At 50.3% G+C, this 19,751-nt stretch overlaps 1 protein-coding gene across 2 annotated transcripts in view; it reads right to left on the minus strand.

The window, feature by feature from the left end:
- Positions 1–19,751, minus strand: part of EIF5B (eukaryotic translation initiation factor 5B) — a 461,059-nt gene that overhangs the window by 348,172 nt on the left and 93,136 nt on the right. For both annotated transcript variants that reach the window (XM_085622776.1, XM_085622777.1), the window contains exon 6: positions 15,383–15,533. In XM_085622776.1, the coding sequence (XP_085478902.1) occupies positions 15,383–15,533 (151 nt within the window). The remainder of the gene's footprint in view (positions 1–15,382; positions 15,534–19,751) is intronic.

The raw sequence follows: 19,751 nt of genomic DNA on the forward strand, positions 1-19,751 counted from the left end.
GCCACCACGCACGTCGACCTCCAGGATGCCGTCTGACGTCATACAGGGGACGTACCTGACACCAATGGTGGTCGACAGCCACCAAAACAAGAAAAAAAAAAAAGAAAAAAAAAAAAAGATTATTCCGGACCCAACCACTAGATGGCGGAATGATGCACAGCATGTGAATCCAGAAAAAGATCCACGCTGCAAAACACTGAATTACACTAAACATGTACTGAAACAGAGTTTTACTCATGGAAGTGCCTTTGCGTGATTTGGAGCAAATCTGGACAGTAGTTTAATAAATATGGTTACAAATGTGTTGAGTGAGCTTGAAAGTGTTAAAAGTTAGAGACCGCTTAACATCAGATAATATGTTTGTTGTTGCATGGAACTTTACCCAATTTGATAAATGTACGTGACACTTGGCAGTAGCTTAGCATGTTTTGCTTACTCTTAGTATTTTTTAATCTGTGCAAAGCCATGACAAGGGGAGCCAGTGGAAAAAAAGTGTGGGGGGGGGGGGGGGCGGGAGGAAAAATTGTGCTAATTTGTTATTGCTAATAACTGTGAAAACTTTGATGAAGCCACATAAAATATTGCAGGTGGTTTGACTGTTTAGTCTTCTATGAGTATGGCAAGTTTCGTACATCTCCATCAAAGGGGAGGGCAAAGTTAAAAGGAGGCAAAAACATTTTACTGAGCTAATAACTTTGGTGCGGTGAAATGAATCCGCATGAAATGTGGCAGGGGTGTAGCAAATTAGGCTCAGTTTAGGAATCACAGGTTACATGTAGATTGAATTGCCAGGGGACTAAAGGACAGAGCAAAGTTAAAGGTAGGAGCAAAAAGGAACTGAACTTCTAATAACATTTGCACAGTTTTATGGATCTAGACAACACTTGGCAGACAACATCTTTAGCTAATTACTTAGATTTACAGTTTTATGCAAATTTGGCAAGGGCAATACAGTTACAGGCGAGTTAATAAAAAAAAAAAGGGGGGTGGGGGGGAGGTTTAAAAAAAAGATGAAAATTTGCAGCCTGTGAGTAAGTTTAGCGATGTGCTGGGTTATGCAGTTTCAATCCGTTCCAAAATAAAATAAAGAGGCAGTTAGAGGAGGGGGGGGTGTTAATAATCTGATCTGCTAATAACTTTGGTGCCATATCATAGATCTACACACATTTTAATATGGTTAACTTGCTTCTGATATGTTGAGCTCCATGTAGGGAGCATGGATAAGAGGGGCAAAGGGTACAATTACTAATAACTTTGGCATCCTGTAAAAAAACTGTACAAAACTCATCAGGAGTTTACATATTTAGTTTTCTATTGGTATCAAAATTAAGTAAAGTATTGGCTTCAGACAGATCTGCCAAGAGGTATCCCATAGTTTTCATCTGCTGATAATTCCGACACCAATTGGGGGGGGGGGGAGGGATTTACCAGTGTAATTTGTAACCATAGATGCACTCTAACTGTGTAACTATATATATATATATACACACACATAATTAAATCAATTATGGGGGCGTGGCTTGGCGCGCGACCGAGATGGCCGCACGCCTGTAGAGCTCCGGCACATCGGTGCCCCAATCCTGGCATATCTCCTGTAAGGGACCCCCTTTTGATGTCGGGAGCCAGGGCGGAGGTAGCCCCTTCACCCACCGCAGCATAGCCGGGCCGAGCGGCGAGCGAGGGTATCTAGCGGCGGCTCGGGACCGCCTGAAGGGTGAGACCGGCGGCTGGAGGAGGCACTGGAGCTCCGCGACCGGCCACACGCACTACTGTGCCCCGCGGCTTGACGAGAGATCCCTGGGCCGCGACTGCCGGAGCGTCAGATTTGGCGGCCTGGAGCCACAAAGGAGGTCGGACCTCAGAGGGACAACGTACGTGCAGCGGCGACCCGCCCCGTGAGTGCCTGCGGGGGGGGGGCATCGGCGGCTGGCTGTCCAAGGCCCAAGGTACGGACACTGGAGGCGGCCGGCCCCCGGGCGGGGGGCCCTCTGGCTGGACACCGCTAGGGCGAGACACGCCCGGAGACTAGACTGGGAGGACTCTGTGGTCCAGCGCCCGCTGGTGCCCGATTGCCCGGAGGGGACAGGTGAAGGAGCGCGGCACTTGAGTTACTGGCCCGGGGAGGAGACGACAGGCGAGGGGTGTGGCGCGACCCCGGTGGGGCCTACAGCCCAGGAGACTCGGCCCTCTGAGGGGCCTACAGAGGAGGGACCGGGGCGCTCGACGTTCGCGTGAGGCCGGCGGCCTGAGGTCACTTTGCGGCTCCACACGCTGTGGGGCTGCGACTGCGACGGAGTTCGCTGGGCCGAGACTGGGGACCGCCTTGCGGTGAGGAGTGGTGCCGACCGGGCCTGGGCCACTAGGCGAGAAGACCCGGACGCAGAGAGGTGGATCGGAAGGAGACCTTGACGAAGCCTGGCGGGCGGTCTCTGGGGGCCGCGGCGATCACGCGCCCGGAGAAAGCTGAGGGGTGCGTCACTTGCTCCGGGGTCGCCCAGCCCCCCTGTCGCTCTGGGCCATTTTCTACCTTCCCCCCCCCATTCCACTTCCTCCTCCTTCGGCGCGGTGGACCCGTGAGTGTGGTGGGGCCCTGCTGCGGCGGCTAATTCGGTGGCGGAGAGGCTTGCTGGGACTGGGCCGTTCCTGCCTACTGGCCGGCCGGACTGCGGGCGGATGCCCACTGCACAACAACTGGTCATGGGCCGGCTGCGCAATGCCCAGAGAGACGGCCGGACGCCGGCGGCCGCGCACTGAGCTATTGGCCACTAAGCTGGATTCGGTGCTGGCCGCGGTGGAGCGGATCGGCTCCTCTCTTGAACAGACAAGGTCATCGCTGGAAGCCCGCATTGATAAAGTCACGGTTGACTTCACGCTGCTCCACGCGGACCACCACAAGTTGGCGGACAAGATTTCACAGCAGGAGCAAACTCTCCAGGAGGTGCGGCCAGTAGTACACACACACGGCCACCCTTCAGGACCTCATCGACCGTGTCCATACTTTGGAGGACCGCGTGGATGATGCAGAAGGGCGCTCTCGGCGCAACAATGTGCGCTTGGTTGGCCTGCCGGAAGGCGAGGATGGGGAGGCAACCGGAGCAATATTTGGAGGAGTGGCTGCGCAACCTGATCGGATCTGAGAAACTCTCTCCGCAATTTGTGGTGGAACGCGCGCACAGGGTCCCTGCACAGAGGCCCTGTTCAAACTCCTTAACTACCGGGACAGAGATGTGGTGCTCCGCGAGACCAGGAGGATAGGCGACATCACTATTGAGGGCAGACAGGTACACTTTTTCCCGGACTACACCGCTCTGGTGCAGAAGCGCCGCAGCAACTATCTGGCGGTGAAGCGCCGCCTGCGTGAGCTGGAAATATCGTATGCTCTCCTGTTCCCCTCCCGCTTGCGGGTGATCACTACAGACGGTGCTCGCTTCTTTGACACGCCATCCGAGGTCTGGGACTGGCTGGAGGACACGGGGCAAAGTGATGGCCAGCGACCGCGGAGCCAGGAGGCCGCCACGCAACGTGGTAGAAGATCCCGCCAGCGTAAAGGGAGGAGGCAACGGCGCTCAGAGGGACGAAGCCTGGGGGTGGCTCCCAGCCCGGAGAGGAGCAGGCTGGAACGCCAGGATGCGCTGGCAGCGGTGGCCACCCTCGGATCGCCGGACGGCGGGAGTGGAGAGACTGCCCAGGACCGGGGTGATGTGTTGACCTGCGGCTCATCTTCCCCATCTACTATGATCTCAGAAGACCAGCTGTTGCCGCTGGTCACCCCGCAAACGGCAGCTCTTGTGATATAGTACGAGAACACGAAGGACATCGGGGGTCATCGCCAGGGGTACTCCTTGGAGATGGGTCCTGTAACCAACAGATTGACACCTTGCGGCTCCCGCCCGTGCGGTGATCAGAGGGGTGAGAGGCAGACAGGAGAAGACTTGTTGCTGGAACTCTGGGGGCTGATGGGACAGGTGGGCTGGGGTGGGTGCCGGGCTCCTGCCCCACCGCAGCGGGGTGGCCACCTGGGGTGAGACTCATCCACCCTTGCATGATGTGGGAGGGGGGGACTCTACATCTCCCGGATAGGCGCTGCGCTTTGATCCTGAGGGTCCCTTAGCTTCGCATGTACACAGGCACCTTTGTGGAGGTGCACCCGCACGTAGGGATCCTCACTAGCCTGCCCCCTAGCCAAAATTGGGCTTAGTTACGCTTTGTGAGCATTGTTTCATGGTTTGGACTAATACCCGTAGAGGGTTTCGCCCTGGCAGTGCAGTTGGCCAGTTTGGCTTGTTCTTGCACACGGTACTATGTTTGTGCGTTGTTGTGTTGAAGGGTTTATGTCGCAGCTCTCTACATGGTCAGGCGAAGGCCCGCTGCTCCCCGCCCTGGAGGGCCGACCTTAGTCCCCCCGCCACAGACTTACCCTTAGGACTTCCGCATGACTGCAACAAATGTAATTACATGGAATGTTAGGGGCATGCACACACCGGCGCGGAGATACTCCGTCTACGCATACATGCGGCGACACGCAGTGGCAATAGCACTCCTGCAGGAGACGCACATGACGGCTGGGGAGTTGGGCAAGCTGCGCGGGCGCTGGAGGGGACAGGTATATGGCACTACATGCTCGGCACACGCTAGAGGCACGCTGATATGGGTGAGGGCGGGTACCCCGTTTGTTTGTCTGCAGGCGCTGGTGGATCCTGGTGGGAGGTACACCTTAGTACACGGAAGAATAGATGGTCAGCAGGTGCTGCTGGGGTCCCTTTATGCGCCGAATGTCGAGCAGTCGTCCTACCTGGCCACCCTGTCGTCGGTACTGGCGCCGTTTGCTGGCCTCCCCTGGCTCTTGGGAGGAGACTTTAACTCCGTGCTAGATATCCACATGGACCGGTCGTTCCCGCCCCTGCGGGGCACACAGGTGGGGTCGAACGCCAGAGCCCTTTCTGCCTGGCTGTCACATTGGACTCTCACTGATCTGTGGCGGAATGTCCACCCGGACGAGCGCGTCTATTCGTACTACTCCGCGGTTCACGGCCTCCATGTCCGGTTGGACAGAGTGGTGGGCACCCCTTCGGTGCTTCTGTGGGTGACCCGCGCGGAATACATGGGTCGGACACATTCAGACCACAATCCCCTCATATTGGGGCTTCGATGGCGGCCCGATCGGCCCCCGGTGCCGACATGGCGCCTCCAGACAGCAGCACTGGAGGACCCGGAATTCCGGGCCTCCTTGGGCACTGCGATCGAACAGTATTTTGATCTTAACGAGGGCTCCACAGATCGCGAGCTGATAGAATGGGATGCCCATAAGGTATATATTAGGGCACTGTCTGGGCGCGACCTGGAATATTCGAAAGCAGTTGGCACGTGCTCTCGCCGCCTTGGAGGCCCGCCTCCTCTCGTGCGAATTGCATGGTGGTGGGGGGGGCACAGACTCGAGTCGCTTACTGGATCTCCGGGCACGCCATGTCGACCTCCTTGAGCGGCTTCGTTGCCTCAATTATGCGGCCCACTCAGCCCGGGTACATGCTACGTCGGACAGGGCGGGACGACTCCTGGCCTGGCTCATTAGGCAGGAGACGGCACGTATCCCAGTAGGTACAATCGCTGGACCTGATGGAGCACTGGTCCACACACAGTGGGAAATCCATCAGGCGTTCACGGCACACTACGCCTCTCTGTACCGGTCAACGGGGCGGAGGAGTGCGAGCGACCTGGATGAGTTCTTAGAAGCGGTGGGATTGCCCATGGTTCCGGAGGAGCACCATGCGGCCCTGGAGTGCCCCCCTACAGTTGACGAGATAGGGGAGGCTATCTCCTCTCTGGCTTCGGGGAAGGCGCCGGGGAAGGCGCCGGGGCCGGACGGACTTCCGGCAGAATACTACAAAACCTGCTGTGAGTCCCTGATCCCGAGGCTTCACAGCCTCTACCTGATGGCACTAGAGAAGGGCACATTGCCAGCATCGTTGAAAGAAGCCTATCTGATTTCCCTGCTGAAACCGGGACGGGACGCCACTCAGCTGGGGTCTTATCGCCCGCTCGCCCTGCTCAACACAGACTATAAAATCTTGGCGAAGATACTGGCAGAGAGACTGGTGCCAGTGGTGCCCGCGCTGGTGCACAGCGATCAAAATGGCTTCGTGTCCAAACGCAGCACTTCGCTTAATTTGCGGCGGTTTTTTCGGGTGATGGAGGAGAGCACCCGACAATGGCCCAGGGCGGGCTGCCTGGTCTTGGACCTGGAGAAAGCCTTTGATTGCCTGGAATGGGGATACCTGGTGTCGACGCTATCGCACTTCGGATTGGGGCTGGGCTTTCTTCAGCTAGCGCCTCTTCTGTACAAAGGACCCACGGTGCGCGTGCGCACTGGCCCATATGTCTCGGACCCCATCAAAATCGGCCGAGGTACCAGGCAGGGGTGTCCGTTGTCGCCCCTCCTGTTTGCGCTTGCAATGGAACCGTTAGCGGCGACGCTCCGTAGGGAGCTAGCGGATGGCATCCCGCTGGGGGACTTAACTCACCAGGTGTCCCTTTACGCGGACGACCTACTGGTCTATGTCAGGGACGTGTCTACTATCCCGGCGAGACTGGACTGCATCCTACACACCTTTGAGCAGCTCTCAGGCCTCCGAGTCAACGCCGCTAAATCCTGTCTGTTCGCCTTCCGGGACGACGTCCAAGACCCAGACTACCACCTTGGCGGAGTGCGGGTCCAATGGCAACCGGACACCTTTCGCTATCTGGGTGTCCAGATATATCGCCGCCCGGCGGATCTGGTGGAGGGTAACCTGGGGCGCGCTGTGACAGCGGTCCGGGCCCAGATGGCGTTCTGGAGCACGCTTGCCCTTTCGGTGACCGACCGAATAGCGCTTGTTAAAATGGTAGTACTGCCCCGGCTGCTGTACTATTTTGCCAACCTCCCGGTATACATACTGGTGTCTTTCTTCACGCCCTCCCTCCGCGACTTCATATGGGGAACGGCGCGCCACAGGGTCGCGCTGCCGAAACTGTGTCTGCCTGTGGGCCAGGGCGGGCTAGGGATGCCGTGTCTCGAGCACTACTATCTGGCAGCGCAGCTGCAATGGGTGGCCCGCTGGCTAGCTGACAGATGCCGCGAGGACACGGCGACGGTGGTGAACCCGCCGCTGGCATTAGCGGAGCTCCTCAGAATCTTTCACCCGACGACGAGCGCGCACAAGCCCAAACCGTTGTTGCTAGTGGTGGCGTATAAATGCTACCGTCGATGTCTCCGGCTGACACGGGCCAGGATCCCATACGCCCCGGCTATTCCTCTGGAGGGTTCCCCTTGCGGGCGAGGCACGCTTGGAGCTGCAGAACTTAGGGATTGGCACGCGGCGGATATCCACACACTGGAGGACTTATACCATGAAGGGGGCCTTCTGCCGTTCGCGACCCTGGCGGAAGAGACGGGGCTGGCGCAGGGCCAGTTTCTCCGACACCGGGCTCTGATAGAGATGCTGACGGGTCATTGGGGGGACTTACGGGAAGAGCCGGAGCAGCACTTAGTGCTGCAATACCTCCATGTCATGGGTCGAGGGGGGCATCTAATCAAATGGTTTGCTGCGGCCTTGCGGATACACGCGGCGCAGAGCCTAGGGGCACAGCGCGAGAAATGGGAGGGGGATCTTGTCCGCCCTATGGTAGATAAAGAGTGGGAGAGGGTGCTGCAGGGGCCGAGGAGGATACCTCGAAACATGAGATTTCATCAAATACAGTTTTTTGTCCTGCACAGGGCCTACCTTACGCCGGCTGCCATTAATAAGTATTTTCATCGCGTAGACGCATGCTGCCCCCGCTGCGCAGTGGTTGGCGCCGACCTGCTCCACATACTGTGGGGCTGCCCAGCACTACAAATGTACTGGCAGGCGATAAATGGGGAGCTCCGCAGGTGTACGGGCCGGGAGATTCCATCTGAGTGGCCCACTTATTTACTACATCTCTTTCACCGGCCACCCCCGGCTAAGGTGGCCTCTCGTTTTCTCGATCTGGGGATCATAGTGGCTAAGCGACTTATCACCAAATGCTGGAAGGCGGATGCGGCGCCACATGTGCGAGCATGGCGTAGCTCTTTACTGGTGTGGGCGAAGGCGGAGAAGGTGGCACTTCGGCGGGAGGAGACTCTGGGCCTTAGAGTGACGCCCATCGCATCCCAATGGGGGGAGATGCTGCAGACTCTGCTGCAACCGGAGGAGGTGACCCCGGGTGGAGGCAGGGACGCGCCGTCGGAGGTGCGCTAGGAGATGGGGCGCAATCCGCCTGGTGGAGATGCTGCGCTGGTGGGTGTGGCAGGCTTAAAAATGAGGCCAGTGCATGTCGCGGACCGAATTTCAGTGCTTGAATTACTCTTGACGGTGGGGGCTGGGGAGGTTGGAATCTGACGGGGAAGGGGATCAGAAGAGAGGGGCCATTTAGACTAGAACTTGCGAGCTGCTGTTGGAAGGTGTTTTAGTTGCTAGGCTGTTGAGGAGACAGCTACCCGATTATTGAGCGGGGAGTTTAGCACTGTTTGTATAACTGTTTGGGGATGCACCGGGGTCAGCACGTAACTGGTACAGGAGATGGTGAGCGGATGCTCTCCACAAGGGCTGCGGCCACAGCATCACGCATGGCGATAGATTTGCTCAGAGCCTCGCAGGTTGTAAATTTGGGCACTGCTGTTTACTTTTCAGTTAATGTAACGCAGCCGGACTACGTGCGTTGTGCGCTGACAGTTAGCCAAGTGATATATGTAATTATGCTCGCTGATAAAATATGATGTAATATGTGATTCCACCTGCAAACTCAATAAACAGATTTCTAAATAAATCAATCAATTATGTATGGAAGTATAACAATGTACACACATGTTTTGAGGATGGAAAGAAACCTCTGTGCAAACAAGTTACTTACCTTCGGTAATGATCTTTCTGGTGGATAGTCTATCTAACCGTAGATTCCTCGCCTTATTAATATCCCAGAGTGCCACAGTAGATCTGGAAACACAAAAAGCATTGTTCCTGCATCCTCACCGGTGGTGTTGTGTGACTCAGTGCCACTCCGATAGTGATGGGTGCAGCCAAATATAAGCACTACTCATGCGCATTGATGTGTTTCTTTTCGAAGCCTGTCCGTGCCCTCACACGCAGGTCCAATCAGCAGGCCTGAAGGGCCAATGTGCAGTTTCCTAATTGTGAACAGATAAAAAACAGAGGTGCTGGGTTTGTGGAATGGATCAGCTCAAAAGTCTTGCAGGACCAAACGGGCAAAATGCCAACTCTGATGGAACGGTCAAGGCAGCAGTTCTTAGTGAACATGTGCAAGGATGCCCACGTAGCAGCCTTACAGAAATCCAAGGCAGGCAATCTGTGAGCCAACACAGGGGTAGCAGCCTTACCTCTGGTGGAATGAGCCCTCGGACATTCTGGAGGCTGCTTCTTAGCCAATGCATTCCAGATCATAATGCATACCACATCTTAATGCAGAGGATTAGCCACATGAGGTCCTTTTCTGCACTGTATTGGCCTTCATTCCCCCCAGGAAACCCACAAAATACTATTGTCCACCTGATGTTCCAAAGTGCGATTGATGTAAAAGATCAGCACTCCTTTGGGATTCAAACAATGGAGCCTCTCCTCTCTGGAGACATGAGAAAGAGAAAAGCAGGTCAGAACAGCAAGGGCTGGTCCGACACGAAAAGGTGTCACTACCATGGGCAATGCACTCGAGTTCTCAACACCAGCTTGTCAGGAAAAGGTTGTGAAAGATAGAAGGACCAAGAGGGCCAGAAGCTCACTCACAAGGTTTGCTGATGTTATTGTAACCAGAAAGAGAATTTTTAAGGCCAGGAGGTGCAATGGACACTGTGCATCAACTCAAACGGGTGCACATGAGGAAACTGAGAACCAAATTTGAGTCTCAATATGGCATCGCCAAGGGCTTCAGCAGAAACCTATGTTGCAAACCTTTAAGGAAACACATCAGAATAGACAGTTTGATGGCTGGTCCAACAAATCTAAAAATGCCGAAAGGGCTAACTAGTAAACTTTAGCACTGCCCACACCAAGTCCTTTGAGGGCCAAAGACAAAACCACCCACAAGACATCAGAAAGTTTGGCCCGCAACTGGTCCATCTGACGCATGCTGCACCAAACCACAAACGTATCCCAGCGTCCAGCATAAACTAATTTTGTGAAAAGGTGCCTGGCTGCCAGTACTACATCAAAAACTTTGGAAAAAAGATCAAAGGAGATCAGCTGCCTGCACTCAATCTCCACTCGGGTTGCACAGGGTTGGATGCAAGACCATGCCATATTGCTGTGACAGAAGATCCTCCAAAAGCAGCAGCCTGATCAGAAAACAATTGCTCAGGCCCAAAGGTTCTGGATACCACACTCCATTGGCACAATCTGGATCCACTAAGAAGACTTGGGTTCAGTCGTTCCTGATCTTCTTCAGAACTTGGGTGTAGGAGAAGTAGAGGAGGGAAGGAATATAGGAATCTCATGCTCAACTGTATGTGGAATGGGTCTTTGAAAGAAAGAGAGACTTCTTAGAAACTCAAAAGTGCAATAGCACTGCTTTGCTCATTCTTGGCAGTGACAAAGAGATTGAACCAGGGTTCTCCCCACTGCTTGAAGATGCCCTGCACCTTATCCGAGTCTAACTGGCATTCAGGATCCACTCTGCATCGTCTGCCGAGTTGGTCTGCCATGGCATTTAAAGTTCACCCCCAGACGAGTCAACCAGTTCCAGAGAAGCAGAGGCTACTGGCACAGGCCCCAAGACTCCACCTCGCCCGCTTCTTGCAGAACCACATGGCAGTGGCACTGTCCATGAGAAACTGAACCTGCCTCCCTCTGATGTTTTGTGGGAAAGTCTTCCATAGCAAGCGAATTGCCCACAACTCCAGCAAACTGGTTTCCGGCAACCCATTAGTGACTGATAGGTTACCACCGTCAACTCTGGGTGGGGTATAGAGAGGAGTCTGCCATTGGTCCAACTGTGATTAAGCAAGCACCAGTGCAGATCTTTTGTAGTCTCCTCTGAAACCTGAAATGAATTAGACAGGATTCCCTGATGTTGAGCCTACTAAGACTTCATATCCCACTGCAGGGCTCATATGTGCCAACTCACATGGTCGGCGAACAGGATACAGGAGACCTGTAGGCCAAGAAGCCCCAGAACGTGCTCACTAAAACCGAGGACAGAGGCTGAAACACTGGGATCATAGCCTGAAGGTCTTGGACTCGGTCCTTAGGAAATAATCAAAAGTGCAACATAACCAGGTTGGCTCAGATGAAAGGATACCGCTGCAAATGATTGAGATGTGACTTCAGAAGGTTGACTGACAACCAAACCGATGTTAGGAGGTTAGGCATCATATGGAGGTGATCGTGGACTTGACGGTGGAAGCCCGGCTTCAACAGTCAGTCATTGAGGTAGAGAAAGACTGCTAGCCCCGATATACGAAGATGTGCAGAAACCAATTATTGTCACCTTTGTTAACACTGGTGAGGACGAAAGAGAGCACAACAAACAAAGCCCTCAATACCCACCTTGAACACATGTAGTGCCATGGTCCTATGGACAAAAATGTGAAAATAAGCGTCCTGCAGGTCTAACACCACCATCCAGTATCAAGTCTCCAGGGCAGATAGTACCTGGGCCAGTGCAAGCATTTAGAATTTTCCTTTCACAGGAAGGCATTGAGAAGGTAAAGATCCTAAAAAGGAGGAAGGCCTCTGCCTTCTTTGGCACAAGAAAGCAGAAGGAAGAACATCCAGTCCCAAATTCCGAGGAAGTCAGCCTCTCAATTTATTTAATGCGATTTTATATAGCGCGAACATTACCCGAAGGTGTCAGATCGCTTTACAAAAGAACCAGTTGCGTTACATAAGGACTTTGGATTACATGAGTTACATAAGAGATACACACAGAAAAAATTGCAAATGTACAAGTTGTAAAGTCACTCAAGGAAGAGATACAAACAGAAAAACAATAAAATCACATATGAATTCAAGTAAGTACAAAGGTCTATACAGATACTAGTGGTTAGAGTTATATATATATATATACACACACACACAAATTGCAAATTCCTGCAGGATTACATTTTAACAGCGATTAGGCTTAGACAATTATATATTACATATTTACAGAGCAGGGAATTCTTGCCATCGTTCAGCCAGGTGTTCAGGTGGTGTTGCACTCAAGGGTGGTGGTCTTGGGTCTGGAGGGATCCCCGAGTTGGAGATGTCCATAGGGGGTAGAAGGCCGGATGGTGGTGGTGGAAGCAGCATGCTGGATCCCCAGGCTGATTTTGAGGTCATGCTGGGCTCCATCTTGTGGATAGAGGAGGGCGCTCAAGAGCAGGCGGAACTGTGCCACGAAGTCAGGTCTCTGGCCTGGCTCAAGCACCCGCAGTGAGTCCCTGGCAGGCACAGCGCGCCAAAACCGCGTATAGGCATTGTAAGCGGTGGGCGCCATGTTTAAGTCAGGCACATCGTGTCTGGGCGCTCCCGCTGCACTTCTCAGCCCACCAGGCTCCTAAACCTCAATTATGGGCGTGTTGACTCCAGGCTGTCCTCTTCACTAAAAGGGGGTGGGGACGGGGGGGGGGGGGTCGCTTGCGCTGGCAATCTGCAAGCTCTTACCAGCAGCTTGCTTCTCGGCCTCAGCGGGACATCGCGAGCGTGTGGGCTTTCTGCGGAAGTTGAAACGTCAACTGCGGCTATGTCGTGCTGATGCTTCTCCTTTCAGTTCTGCCAAGCAGGGAAATATGGCGTGATCCCGGCAGCTTCCACAGACATTGGCACTTCTAGCTAGCAGGTAAGGACCTCCACATCAGCCCCCAGCTCACTTATGGCAGGGTGTCTCACCAAGGCAATTACATCAGGCCTCACTTCCCCAAGGCCCATGCCAGCACGCGCCTTCCCGGGAGAGCAGAGCTTCTCTTTACTGCTGTTGACAGATAGGCCCGTTTGAATCCACCTCAAAGAGAACTCTCCGGATCTGCAGGGGGTTCCTTGATTTTGCAGTGGGAGGCCGACAATGGCTCCTTTGGATAAAAGAACATGCACCTCCTAGCCGGCTCAATACACACAAATGGTCTTTAAGAAGCTGCTCTGATGTGGATGTTTCCGGTCAAGGGACGACCTGGCTTAGCAGTTCGGGCTGGACTGTTCCCATAAGGCACAGGGTCAAGACTGATTTGCATATAGCCAGGTCTAAAGTGGGGTGCCATGGTGAGCAAAACAATGATGGATTTAACCCAGATCTCTTGACTGGGGTTGAATGTTTCGATTTGTTCTGCATTCTGTCCATCAACTGTGTGTCTTTTGCTGATGTGGATGGTAGCGGGTCAAAAAGAAATGGCAGGGCATAGCCTCAGACACTTTGAAGTACCCACCTGTCGATGTGATGCTCCACCACCCTTGAAGGAATTTGCTGGCCTGCCTACTACCTAAAGGCTGTGTGTTGGTAAAGGCGCACTAAAGAGGCTTTGAAATAGTTGCCAGAGGAGCAGGGATTGGGATGTACGTTGCCCCTGTTGGCCTGGTACGCAACCATGTCCGAGAGTTCAAACATATAACATCCTAGAAGGCAGCTGGGTGCCTCAAGGCAAGGTTGGCTGATAAAATTCTCTTGCCAAATGTTTCCATATATTTGGACTCTGTCAAGAGGAGTAGCCAGACTCTGCTGATTGATGCTTGCACCAAACAACTCTCAGGAATTGGGTTCTGATCTAAAAACTCAGATTTGCATGGAGCCAATCTACTGTGACCAGGCCATGGAACGGAGGCCAAAACATGGCTTTGTCCACTTGTAGAAGAGAGTATAAGTGAGGGCCTCATTGAAGGGTAGACTCGCCAGGCTAATGACTTCCATAATAACGTTGTTTTTTGCCTCCATAGTGGGAAGGTGGAAGTCAAGCATTTCAGTAGCTCTCCTAATGACTGTCGCAAAGGATGTACTTTACTCAGATCCTGGTTTTGTGAGGGAAACCAACCCAGTATCAGGAGAGGTATCCAACCCACAGGCATCTTGTAGTTCCATGGACCACTTATCCTCGTCATAGCGTGGAGCAAAGACATCCCCATCCCCCCCATTGTCGTCTCAACCTGGCTGACGTTGTTTGGAGTCCGTGCCAAAAAGTTGGTGCAGTGTCTGTGAGCGATTGTGTGCGAATGGTATTGCAGGAGTTGGAGGCATTGAGTATTGGCTGATCTGCATCCGGGAACGGTCTCAGTCGCAGCCAAGACAAATTCAGGTCTGAGTCTCATACCAGAATAAGTTAAGGATCCTCCTCTAGTGTTGCCAACATGGGTACTGGGGTCAATGGCAAACGCATAGGTGCAGATTTTGGCACTAGACCCAAAATCAACACATAGTCTGGTGCAGAACCTGAAGCCGGATCAAGGGGCACAGACGGCGCCGAGGACAGATCCACCAGCTGTAACGCGACAGTATGGTCTCCCTAAAGGCTTCGACTGCTGCAATAATGCTGACAGACCCAGAAAAACCTAGGGTGCAACGGGACTAAGGTCGGAATCAGCTCCTCGCCAGTACAAGAGTGAGACCTGAAGGGACTGTGATACCATTGCACTCTGCGAGTGGTGGGCAGGGGCAGAGTCCCACTTGGACTTCTTGTGTTTTTCAACTTACTGCAAAGAAGTACTGCTGCAGAAATGACTACGGGTGTGGGTTTGCCCTCTCGTCTTTGACCAAAGTGGGAACTATGAGGAGTCTTGCTGTGTTTTGCCGTGTACAGCTCTCATGTTTTTGGATGGCTTTCAGATCAATCTGAGAGCAACCATCTCAGGTCTTGGAGCTGTTCCTTGAACTCACACCTCTTGGGGATCTATAACACACTGTTTTGAGACAATCCGTTCAAGGTTTAAACTGTGTAGTCTTAGTGGATGACTTGTTCCCTTGCACACAGGAAGAATTTAAGAAAGCAAAAAAAATTGGTAAGAAAAAACATCTTCATGTAATGAAGAAAAGGAGTGGAGCTCCAGATCCAAAGAAAAGAACTAATGTCAGTGACATGGGTGACACTTATATGTGGCTCTGCTCATCGCTTCCAGAGTGAGGAAAATACAGCGCAGAGTGTTATAGCACCACAAATCGACATGCAGAAACACTGCTTTTTGAGTTTCTGGATCCAGTCTGGCACCTGGTAACAATCATAGTAGGAATCTGTGATTAGAAGTATGCACCAGAAAAAAAATTTAAGATCAGGACATGCTAGTCTGCTTTTCCCTACAAGTGTTGATTTTTATAAATGCCTAATTTTTAAACTGTATTGATCACATCTTGCTTCCCCAACACAACTTGGGATGAGTACAGCATTGGTATACAGAAAGCGGAGTCTTAAAGAACTTACCTTGAGCTTGGAGAAGCTTTAGCGTAGCTTCTGCCCTCGCTCTAGCATCTCTCTGAGCTTTTGTTAGAAGTTTCCCTTCCTTTTTTAAACGTTCCTTCCTTTCTTTTTCTTTTTGCTTTTTCCTTTCTTTCCTTTCTTGCTCTAAACGCTCCTAGGAAAACATACAAAGGCATTCAATAAATAAGAGACGCAACAGCTTATGGCAAGAAAACAGAGTACAAAGCACACTGCAATCGTGAAGGTTCAGGGTTTATAAACCACAAAACGTGAGAAGGATTCTTAATGACCGAAGGGATTTTTTTATCCATTAGTATGATACTTTATGTGTTGATTATAAATGTCCATATGCTCATTTGCACTGCCCCCAATCAGATCATCATGAAAGACATACCGCACTGAGCCAAACTACGTGCAGGACTAGACTGGGACTAATACTGGTCCAATTAAGAAAGGTATCCCATGCCCAATCAAAGTGATTAACATTAGTCTACTGCTTTATATGATCACAGCAGTCAACAGTGCAGCACCAGACAAATGAGCTCTTCAGTTACTACCATAAGATCTGGACAAGCACTCCTCAATTGTAAAGCACTATAGCCGAAGGTCCAGTTTAGCCACTCTTGGACCCATACTGCAAGCCATCTAGCAGCATAGCAGCTTCCAAGGCCATTTACCTAGCACCTGAGAATCTACTGGGATGATATACTTGCATATTTTCACCTACCTTAGATGAGTCATGAGGAAAAACGCGAGGTGGAATCAAAGAGTCATACGAAAAAGGAGTTCGAGAAAAAACAAAAAACGTGGACTCAGAGAAGTAACAAAAAAAAACCCTCAAGATTCAGAAAAAGAAGTAGATTAGCAGCACTGATCATCTAGCGGGAGTCACAGATACTTCTTGACGTTTGAAGGACTAATGCGTGTCCTGAAGATTAGTATATGTGCCAGGCGTAATTGCAAAGCAGGCATTCAGAATGTACATCTGGGAAGGAGTATGTGATTCACTCAGATCACAATAGGAAGGCACTCCTCATGTTCCTATCTTAGTACGTCACGAATTATAAATCTGGCAAACAGCAATTCACTGTGTGTGTTTGTATGTATATATATCCCCTAGATAACTGTATCCAGCACATACTGAGATTTACTGGTATATACTGAGATATTGGGCATATTTTTTAGACTAGAAAAAATATTAGACTCCTTCTGCTACTTTGCTGAAGGTAAATGATAGAGAAGTCCTCTTTTCTTTAAAGGGCGCACTAACTTTCCAAGCAGAGTTCTCTTTCTGGCTAATGGTCCAATGGACGTCAGAGGTCTACCAGTCCTATCTGAAGTTAACAGTTGTTTTAGATACCAAACACATGGCATATGCCTGATCGTGACAACCAAGATCCTATGGGATGTTGGTGTGAATGAATACCACAACAGACATTACACCTGAACCATTAAGAATGGTGAGATGAGATGAGAACAACTAGAGATAGCTTCAGGGCTGTCGACTAGAACATTTCAGTAATATCTAACTGCAGACAGCAAGCAGACTTTCCTCAAGACACCCACATTTGGGAACCTGGATTTTAAAGGGGATATGCAATGAATGACCTCACAAGACTTGTCAAAGCTCACAATAAACTTGAATACCTCAAGCAGACAGCCTCAAATCAGAAGCCATTCTGGAATGACTATCGCTGGTGACTAAGAGATGCTGCACTGGGATAACAAACATTTTGTGAACACCTAATGGCCCCTTTAACTTTCTAAACAAATCCGATGCAAAATAAATCATTACCCATTGTACATAATTAATTGCTTTGAGAACACAAAATCCTTACATGCAAGTCCATCTACACTGAACACATCTCCACCCTAGGCAAGAGGTGGTTATGGCAAGACCACAGTTAAATCAAGCATATAGAAACAATCTGTCACTGTCAGATACACCACATTCTGGCATCAAATTAATATACATTGCTTTCTTTTACCTTTAATGACTTCAGTGCTCAGTCATGATTTTATTCATACTTCATTCACTGCTTCAATTTTGTGGCTTAATCAATATTAAAACAGGTGCTCTGAGTTCCTGAAGCAAAGGTTCTGATTTTATACATACATGAAGGACAGAGAATCGGTTAAACAATATGTTTGTGAATCTACAATCTCCAGGTTACACTCAATCTTTGCAGCAGCTACATTAAACCACTGTGCAATATGACCAAATGAATGCCTTATGAAGCACACATTACTAAAAATAAACTCATTATTTGTTCTTAACAGGAAAGTGGCCTTCAAACGTTATTCCTTTTTTAGAAACAAACTAAACAGAATCCTCTTCCCTGTTCTGGTGACGCTCCAGGCAAACAGAGTCAATGTCTATATGCAATACAAGGTCTGAAAAATAGCAACAGACATCCCCCACAGTTGACAAATTATGTTGAGGCACCAGTGCGGTACATTGCTCTTCATGTTACAAATTATGTTGAGGTACCAGTGCAGTACATTGCTCTTCATGTTACTAAGGAGTTTGATCCAGCATGTATAAAGTATTTTCCATCTTCTCTTGGGTCTTGTCCAATAGAACTTGGGCACACACTGTTCTGCAGTAGTACCTTAACCAAATAGTATGAAGGTGATCTATCTATCCCAGTTGGCTTGTGAAGTGTAGGACTGCTTCTACAATACAAGCAGTTCATTAGTCTGTGTTCCACTGGCATCACTACTGGAAACAAGGAGAGGAGTACCTTAAAGGGCTGTTTTTGCTTGGGTTTCAACCAATAACTCAAATCTAACTGATCTCACCATAAAAACACCATTAGCAAGGAGGCCCTGCTACAAAAAAATTAAGTTGTAGCCTAGACCGAGCCTTGTTGAAATATTGTACTGGAGACCCAGTTTCTAAATTGTTCTTACTTTTCTCTGGAATCTGATCAAAGAGTGGGCTAATTTATAAGACCCTTTGATGTGTGTCCTGAGCCTAACAACTCAGAGAGTAAGACTTTGCACAGCACACAGAATCTTGTAATTATTTGTGTGGTAGGACAAGGAAAAAAGACAGCAGAGAGCCTACCACCACTGGCAAAGGTTAGCACATTTGAAAAAAAATCTACGTAGGGAGACAACTGATGACTGGGCTATTTTTATAGTCCAAGTCATGGTCTTGGGTTTCCTAGAGTAGCACCTACTCTCCTGATCTAATTAAAATTCTTTACTGCACACAGCTAAATTTTACCTACACTCCCACATCCATGTTGCTCATCCTCCATGCATTTACTGCTTCCTTGGACTGGCCCCTCTTCATAGGGGACCCCATTAGTCCTTAATTGGGTGGGGGTGTTTTTTAGGTTTTCTATGGATATGTGATGTTCAAAGACCTTTTGACCAGAAAGAGATTAGGAATTAGGGCAATCTCCCACCCCGTCATTTTCTGCTAAAAGTCTGGAGGTAATAATCAACTGTGAGCTCACAATGAAGACCCAAATTAGCTCAGTGTTTTCAACCTGCTTTAACCAGTTGCGGAAAATAAGAAAAATCTGTAGAATTCTCACCCAGGAAGTTTTAATTCAGGTAGTTCTAGCTATGGTCATTTCCCATATAGATTACGCCAATTCCTTGTACTTTGGCATTCCACTTTTTTTTTTAACTAAACGACTGCAACTGGTACAGAACCAGGCAGCGAAACTGATCTTTCAGCAACCTAGGTGACAACAGGTCACCCACCTCATGAGGAAGCTGCATTGGCTCCCTATTCCTCAGAGATGCGCCTTCAAGGTATGTTGTCTCATTTTTAAATCATTGAATGGCAGGAGCCCTAAATTTGTGGCTAGCCTTATTTAAAGGCACATACCCACGCAAAACTTGCGTTCTGCTCATAAGCATTTTCTGTCTACTCCCTTCTTCAAACTGAAGCGTGTGGGCAGTGCTAGGTTTGCTGTACTGGCTCCCAGCTATTGGAATTCTCTGCCCTCCGAAATTAGATCTTGTACAAACCTCTTGAGCTTTAGGACGCTCGTCAAGACCTGGCTGTTTAGACGAGCATATGACTAAGTTACCAGGGCTCCGGTACCTCTTAGAGCAGCGCCATGAAACCAACCCGGTGTAAGTGCGCTTTATAAGAACTTTTTAACATAACATTTTAACATAAAGAGATTCTTTTTTGCAAAGCAAGCATAAGTAGGCATTTGTGCCATTACTGAGGTTTTCCTTATTCAAATGTCTTTAATGATATTTCACCACTGAAGTATTCTTTATTTAAGTACACTCAATAGGTTCATCTAAGGACAGTGGAAGACAATTTTTAAAGAAAGCCCCTGATAAAAAACAATCAAGTTCCAGGCCTTTCTCTGCATGCAACTGGTAAAAAAATATCTCT

The sequence above is a fragment of the Triturus cristatus genome, chromosome 8 (assembly GCF_964204655.1).
Source record: "Triturus cristatus chromosome 8, aTriCri1.1, whole genome shotgun sequence".
Taxonomy (NCBI): domain Eukaryota; kingdom Metazoa; phylum Chordata; class Amphibia; order Caudata; family Salamandridae; genus Triturus; species Triturus cristatus.